This window comes from Limulus polyphemus, unplaced genomic scaffold (genome assembly GCF_000517525.1).
Source record: "Limulus polyphemus unplaced genomic scaffold, Limulus_polyphemus-2.1.2 Scaffold2007, whole genome shotgun sequence".
Taxonomy (NCBI): Eukaryota; Metazoa; Arthropoda; class Merostomata; order Xiphosura; family Limulidae; genus Limulus; species Limulus polyphemus.
This window is the reverse complement of record NW_013667617.1, coordinates 24,405-32,497: the sequence shown is the minus strand read 5'-3', so window position 1 is coordinate 32,497 and position 8,093 is coordinate 24,405. Positions and strand designations below refer to the sequence as shown.

The following is an 8,093-nucleotide window of genomic DNA, read 5'->3' as shown; positions in this document are numbered from 1 at the left end:
TCACAAATGCAACAGGGCCTATCTCAACAACCACAGATGCAACAGGGGCTATCTCAACAACCACAGATGCAACAGGGGCTATCTCAACAACCACAGATGCAACAGGGACTATCTCAACAACCACAAGTCCAACAGGGACTATCTCAACAACCACAAGTCCAACAGGGACTTCCTCAACAGCCAAAGATGCAACAGGGACTTCCTCAACAGCCAAAGATGCAACAGGGATTTTCTCAACAGTTGTTGAGATAGGCCCTGTTGCATCTGTGGTTGTTGAGATAGGCCCTGTTGCATCTGTGGTTGTTGAGATAGGCCCTGTTGCATCTGTGGCCACAAGTGCAACAGGGACTTCCTCAACAGCCACAGATGCAGCAGGGGCTATCTCAACAGCCACAAATACAACAAGTTTCTACTCAACACTTGAAGTCAGAAAGCCATCCTCTGCAAACACAAGCACAACAGAGCTTCCCTCAACAACAGTTACAGAACTATCAGACACAACAACAGGTAATTCAGTCTGTACAACAGTCAATACAGCCTGAAATATTTCAACAGCAATTTCCACATCAAAATCAGGGAATACAGATTCCACAATATTCAACACAAATTCAAGAACAAACAAAACTTTGTGAAGTTAACGATACCGAAACTTTGAGGCAGCAGCTGTTACAGGTGGACACAGAAGATGGCCTTCCAAGCAGTATGACATCCAGCTTTACATCAGACTCTGGAAAACTTGGTAAACATTATTAGCAACATAATATGGTCAATTAAAGTAAAAAAAAAAAAACGTTTTAGTGTTAGATCTTGTATTTTAATCTAGAAATTTAATACTATTTGCAGATTTATTGCTACTATTTTCTAGTCGTGTATGAAAGATGATTTTATTTGGGGTTTAGTCCTGTACTAAAACCATTTTAATGGGGTATTTAGATGTGAAGATTGATATGTTTGTAATTCATTTGAACACTGATGAAGTAGTAACAGAAACTGAGATTATGAAGTGTTCAGCTCTTTCTTGTATACTTTGGATTTTACCGAATTACGTATTCTCATTTGTAGCTTTCTTCGGTTATCAGTAGCTAATCGTTAAACTCCCACGTACATAATTCAAGTACTTCTAGCACTGTTTCAAGAGGTTAAAATACAGGAATATGATAAGATTAAATATTTATTGAAGTTGTATTTTTAATTATCTGCCCAAATTTATTCACATGTTGTTATCATGGATTACAATAGGCTATCAAAAAACTTTTTTAAAGTTGTTTCCAAACCTGATGCAGAAAGGGTTAATAATTTTTATTTTAACATATAAACTGCAGCAGATACCCCCCTTCAAAAAAAACATTACGTTTTGGCAAATTATTATATTTATCCAATCTTATCTGCTTATTCTCTAATAACTATCAGGTCAAGAGTGGGAAACAGTTACATAGGAAAGTATAAAAATAATTAGTTAGTATGTCACTTGTAAAGTTTGGAATGATTAGAATACAAAATTTCAGATACAATATTTAACTGACATCTGCTGTTAATCTGTAGCTTAATATTTTTCCCTACAGCTGATGGCCCCCCGGATAACTGTTTCCAAGTTCCAGCACAGGAATGCTCTTCTGTCAGACCGGAAACCGGGCAAGCGACATATCCTCAACAGACAACTACTGTGTATCAAGGACATCAGGTGGGTGTCGTACCTTAGACAGTCAGTAAGCACTAGAAGTGCATTGTGTTTTTTTTGTTTTTTTTTATTAGTCTATTCTGCATAAGCTTTACCAGAAGCTTCAGGATTGAGGTGTGACACACATGCACGCAAGTTAACTAGTTTTGTACATTGTTATATCTGATGTCAAAGTTCATGTTGGCATTACTTAACTTTCACACTTATAATAGATGCTTACTCCCCTTTTATTTAAAGACTCAAAACATTTTGAGTTTAAAATTATGAAGCCACATTTGCTTGAATCTTATTTAGATCTACTTGAAAAAAATGTATAAGGCGATGATAGATAGTTTTGTGGTTCAGCATGTCACATCTCACAAATGTACGTGACAACTGTGAAACTGGCATCTGTTAACACTTCTGTACAATTTCATCTTCCTATGCTCTACTGTTTATGAGGTTATAATGCACTGAACTTCAACATTTTTTTATATTTCCCCTTCTTATATACATATTTTAGACGTATTACAAAATTCAAGTAGAGGCACGAGTCAGTTGAATATCATTTTTCAACTTACTGTCAAAAAAATTCATCTGACTAGTTGAAATATTACAACTCTGACTGACTGAAGAAAATACAACTGATATTTTATTGTTTGGTAAGCAATACAAAAAAAATGCAGTATTTAAGCAACTTAACATTACTCACAAAATGTATGGTTATTAAATATGTTTCAGAACATCTGAACTGATAATTAAAAATAGATGTTGCCGTCTCTGCACACTGTTATGCATGTCTGTATCTTTGTATGTATAATACCATATCCTGAAACAATAAACATGAAATCAAAAACATATTCTGATAAACTATTAATTGCTTAAGCAGAAACTTGTAAGATATCCTGCAAGATTAAAAAAGCTAATTTTTGTTTTTTAATTTTATGTATATTTACACTAAATGTAGAAAATTCTAGAAGCTTGAATTTTTTTTTTTTATATATAATTAGTTGAAATGTTTTTGTGTACGTAGAATTTTTAATTCGTGTTTATTCTTTGTTGTACCCTGCTGGTTTTAAAATGAAAGTTGTAACTGTGTGTACTCCCCCCCACTTTCCAACTGCATCTACATATTTATATTATGGTTGTAATACAAAAGATCGGATAGCAAGGTGATTGCTTTTTTACCTACTGAAAACTTCTGTGCTGCTCATGTATCCACCAGTGTTCTTTGTGTTTTTATGTGAGCTAAGAAAGGAAAATGTGGTTTGTAATACAGGATCTGCATTTCAACTTTTCTAACATTTTTAGTATATTAATTAACATATTTGGTTTTCTCAACAATCAGTTCAATAGCTATTTATTTTAAAGATGTTTTCTATAATACTCCTTATCATTAAAATATTTAGAAAATGTGTGTTCAGCTAATAAATGGAAAAGCAAGTATAGTGTACAGTATATTCATACATATTTGTTATGAACATTTCAAGCTATAATTGAACATAAACAGTGAAAGAATGTTTTTTTTTTTTTTGTATACACAGGTTCATAATTTTCATTTGAACACAATATACTGTTCTTGTTCCAGTTTATTTGGGAATGAACTTAGGATTTACTCTGTAACTTCATTCATTTATTCTTTCCATCTGTACATAATCCCAAACTTGTTTTAGGCTTAACAAACAAGTCAAACTTGTTTTTAGGCTTAACAAATAAGCCGAACTTGTTTTTAGGCTTAACAAACGAGTCGAACTTGTTTTAGGCTTAACAAACAAGCCGACCTTGTTTTTAGGCTTAACAAAAAACTGCAATAATAGATTTCTTACTAAATTATATGTTGACGCATACTTGTATCTTAGCACATTCCAGGTTCTAAGACCATTTGTAGCAGCAATTTTTTTTTCTCTTACTTGTTGTCATCAAATTATTGGGATTTGCAAGTCTATTCTTCTTTGCTGTCTTTCTTGGTAAATAAAATCCCAAAGTAATGCCACACTTTTGATGTGAATTACAATGGATTGGGGTACTTTTCTACTCTATGCATAACACATAGATATCTGACTCTCAGGTCATGTAAGGGGATTTCTAATGACATTAGTATTCAGTTTTCTTTTTGAACATGTTTATTACCAGTAGCTTTGTAATGATACATCTCACCTCAGAGACTTGTATAACCCATGTGGAGTTAACATCCTATTCTCTGATAAAACTGTTACTGAGCTCGTGCACCCGTTATCAACTTAATTGTTTAGCCTAATGATTTTTTTAAAACTTTCAAAAAGACAACATGATTGTGGTCTCACTCCCAGTAGTTTTATATGAAAAACAAAACAAAAAAGGACATATTTGGAAAAGTATAATTACAACTAGAATAAAATGGGACAAAGGCTTCACTTCTGATTGAAAACTGATGACAATTCGTTGGCATAATGTTTATTCCAGAAATAAAAATGTATTGATGAAATCATATAAGCACAAAAGTATTAAGGATTTTATCAAGCACTACAAATACAAGAAGAACTTTTCTCCTGAATCCTATTAAGGATTTTATCAAGCACTACAAATACAAGAAGAATTTTTCTCCTGACATTTGCTGTAAGATTATCCTCAGTGGTCAGAAACCTAATAAACACAGAAAGACCACAAGTGAAGACTTTTGTAGACTACATTTTAAGCGTTACTGCTTTTAGGTGAAATTAAATTAGAAACAAATATATAAAAAGTATTCTTAACATTTAAATAAATTGAATGAATGAAATATCACCAGGTCAAGAAATTTGTTTAGGCAAAAATGTGGAGAGTTTTGTTTTAGATCGCTCTTATCTTGCTTAAAAAGTTAGGTTCTGATACTCGTAGGGGTACAGCACAAATAGCCAATTGTGTAGCATTGTGCTTAACAACAAAGAAACAAATCTTTTGTTGCCTATAGTTCTTAGATGATTCTTTCTCAACCAAAAGTATAGTTTTAATAACATTATCTCTTTTTTTTTATAACTATTCATTAAAATAAAGTTACTTAAGTTAAGAAACTATCAGTGAGGGCATGAATAACAGTGACAACGTATTAAGTGTCATGATACATAACAAATGCATTGAGTTATATACAGTATGTTCCTGTTTAAAAAATTATTTCTGAATTAAATGTTTCAATTTGTTTAATTTTTTTTAATGTAAAGTGTAAATGAGCACTGTTTTGTAAAAATGGACATTAACCTTGACCACATTCTATATCAGGATGTGTGGTTGGATGTTGTGAAGAATTGTTAATACTACTCTGGTATTAGCAGTATATACATATGAATGAGAGATAAGAATATAGATTTCTTGTAGGACAAGTATATTCTCTTGCACACACATTCTTACACTTTCAAAGTCAGTAGCACTTAGGAATAAAGTTGACATGTGTCATGTGCCTTTTTCATAAAAGCATGGATGGCGACATTTAACTATTTAGTAGGACTTTGGTTTGTAAGTGTACACATACATATATATATATTGTTATTGATACAAAAATGGAAAGATAATTAACGAGTTTCCTTATAATCGAAACAGGTAACATCGGCATAAAGGTGTTGGTTGTATGTAATCCCAGTTACCATCCCAGATGGTAGTTATTTGTAAGGACATCACGTAAATATTCAGGTGTATAAAATTCATAGATTCAAGATTTGGTGGCTGGATGTGTTATACAACACTGCACTAAGGTGTAACAGAAACAGTTAGTGTGGGGGGACACTAACTGTTTCTGTTACACCTTAGTGCAGTGTTGTATAACACATCCAGCCACCAAATGTATAACATAATCTTGAATCTATGAATTTTATACACCTGAATATTTACGTGATGTCCTTACAAATAACTACCATCTGGGATGGTAACTGGGATTACATACAACCAACACCTTTATGCCGATGTTACCTGTTTGGGGGAAGAAGTCAGAAGAGGGAGAAAGAACTTGTGAAAGACAATGTAGGTATTGTGGTATAATACCACTTCGGTTTCGATTCAGTAATTTGATGTGCAGTGTGTACAATTCGTATAGTTCTTTGAAGTTGTAATTTTCAGATAAATTACTCGCTATAATTCCTGTAGGAAGTGATTTTGTTAGATGTTATTCATTCCTGTCTCTATAACATTACAACTGGATTTGATACATAGATGAACTTATTTTACTATAGTCTTGATCGATTACATTTTATCTTTACATATACCATCACTGACATATCTCTTTTTATGTATGGACTTAAGCAATGTGTATTCTCAAATTGAAGCTACTCACTGAGTATGAACCCATTCAGAACCTCCAATGGGGATCCATATCGTAAGAATCATTCATGAGTGGTAAAAAAATGTTTTTGTTTATATACTGGCATCTCAAGCTGTTACTGCTTTAACTCTCTTTACTACTTTACCCATCATCTGACTTTTAATCCACCACCTAGTGGTGAAAATTATTTAATTTGCACACAAGGGTTTATCTATGTACCAAATCCAGTTGTAATGTTATAGAGACAGGAATGAATAACATCTAACGAAATCACTTCCTACAGGAATTATAGCGAGTAAGTTATCTGAAAATTACAAATTCAAAGAACTATACGAATTGTACACAACGCACGAATGTATCAAATTATTGAAGAAGACTAAAACATGACTGGTGAAATGATTATTAAAAAGAGGTCAGACATAACAATACTGCTGCAAGTAATATAAGTGTAATAGTTAAGAAGAAATAAAAATGACTCGTAAAGACTACGATAAAAATAAGAAAACTTGGTCTGGAAATGTAAAGAACTGATGAAAATACTGAAATACCACTGATGTTCGAGTTCATTAGCAGAATCAAATGTCAGTTAGTAAAGATCACTACAGTGAACTAATTAAGTCTGGTAATAAAATTGAAATATTAAAGAAAATGTAGCATACGAATGCCATGGTAATAGACTTTAATATTTCTAATAGAAGAAATCAATAAAGGAACTAAAACTTAACAGCTGGAAAAGTTTTCTGTTGCAAATTGTGGCAGGAAAACCAAAGTAACTTAACAGAAGCGTGTGAACTGGGATAAGCCCAGAAAAATCCAATTAAGGAGAAGAAACAATCAAATTTGAGAAAGGTGCAGTATTCTAGGCTAGGTATCAGTAGACTGATATTGGATTAGGTGTAACATTTGTAGAGTTTTGTAATGTTTATACACGATTACACGAGAAACATATAAAATAACACTTGTATATTGTGGTCAACATCTGAAAAATGGGTTTTTATTTTCCCAATTTTTTTAGTAAACATGTATTTTCATTAACTTGAAAACATAGTAATAATTTTGCAAGTTACTTTACACATTTTCACTGAAAATAAATTATTATTTACATCATAGGAAAGTGTACAAGACCAGGACATTGTCCAAAGTCAGGCAGGGCAGGTTGCATATGATGCTAGGATTATTGAAAGGTAAGGTTTCAAATATGTATTAAAACAAAGCATTCCCAGATACAAACAGACATCACTATACTGATTATGAATAAGGCCAAGATAATGAACGAGGTCTAGAAATGAGTAACGAAAATAGTGCTAGAAGCTCATGAGTAAAATAACTTATAATTCATTATAACAATTTTGTGTTAATATTTTAACTAGCTATGTTAAACGTGTTAGATGACATTTAATTTTTTTTATCAGTTTTCCATCTTTTCCAAAAAGTTTGAAGGAAGTCACTTCTAACAAATTTAAGTAATGTAGCACGTTTGTGTTATTTTTCCGTAGATTGTATGGGTACATGAAAATGTAGTTAAGGTGCATGTTTTCCTGTAATTACAGGCTTTTAATGAGTTTCTAAAACACGTTGGAAAAATATGTTCCTTTCTCTTGTTATGTATAAAGCTGTGTACCATAGATCTTATCCTGAATTGTAAGATATGTAAAAATAATAGTACATGTTGAGAATCTTTTGTAAGAATTTCATAAAATCAGAGTGAATCTTCTGAATTTTTATGTATCTGTTGTTTATATTTGTGGTTCTAATTTACTAGCGTTTCCAGCAATGTGGACTTTGCGAGTGAGCAAACTGACATGTTGAGAATCTTTTGTAAGAATTTCATAAAATCAGAGTGAATCTTCTGAATTTTTATGTATCTGTTGCTTTATATTTTTGGTTCTAATTTACTAGCGTTTCCAGCAACGTGGACTCTGCGAGTGAGCAAACTGACATGTCATGTGATGCATCTGGTAAACATTCTGCAAAAAAAGAAACTTGGCAAACGCAGAAAAACCCAGGACCGTGGTCCGAGACTGACGGTGTTAAGTGTTGATGAGGGTAGCGTTGTTGAATGTCTTTTGGAATCAGTTAAAAAAACTGTAACATTCAAATTTGACATTGGCGACGTTGTTCCAGAAGAAATATCTAACAACTTGGTAAGTTCGCTATCTTCAAAAACAG

The 8,093-nt window shown here is 32.5% G+C and overlaps 2 protein-coding genes across 4 annotated transcripts in view; both read left to right on the top strand.

Annotated features, from left to right (window-relative positions):
- Positions 1–6: 6 nt before the first annotated feature.
- On the top strand, positions 7–753 carry LOC111087318 (activating signal cointegrator 1 complex subunit 2 homolog). Its single transcript, XM_022393572.1, has 2 exons — positions 7–239; positions 330–753. The coding sequence occupies exons 1-2, from the start codon at positions 7–9 to the stop codon at positions 751–753; spliced, it is 657 nt and encodes a 218-aa protein (XP_022249280.1).
- The window catches only part of LOC106465636 (mucin-17-like), a 27,893-nt gene continuing 20,401 nt past the window's right edge, over positions 602–8,093 (top strand). For all 3 annotated transcript variants that reach the window (XM_022393574.1, XM_022393575.1, XM_022393573.1), the window contains exons 1-4: positions 602–739; positions 1,563–1,681; positions 7,035–7,108; positions 7,824–8,068. In XM_022393574.1, the coding sequence (XP_022249282.1) occupies positions 1,566–1,681; positions 7,035–7,108; positions 7,824–8,068 (435 nt within the window). In that variant the 5' untranslated portion in view covers positions 602–739; positions 1,563–1,565. The remainder of the gene's footprint in view (positions 740–1,562; positions 1,682–7,034; positions 7,109–7,823; positions 8,069–8,093) is intronic.

Excerpts from the sequence above, each read along its gene's own strand:
- LOC111087318 (XM_022393572.1), top strand. The coding sequence starts at position 7 with ATGCAACAGGGCCTATCTCAACAACCACAGATGCAACAGGGGCTATCT. Across the intron at positions 240-329 it reads CAACAGGGATTTTCTCAACA|GCCACAAGTGCAACAGGGAC; the intron begins GTTGTTGAGATA and ends GTTGCATCTGTG.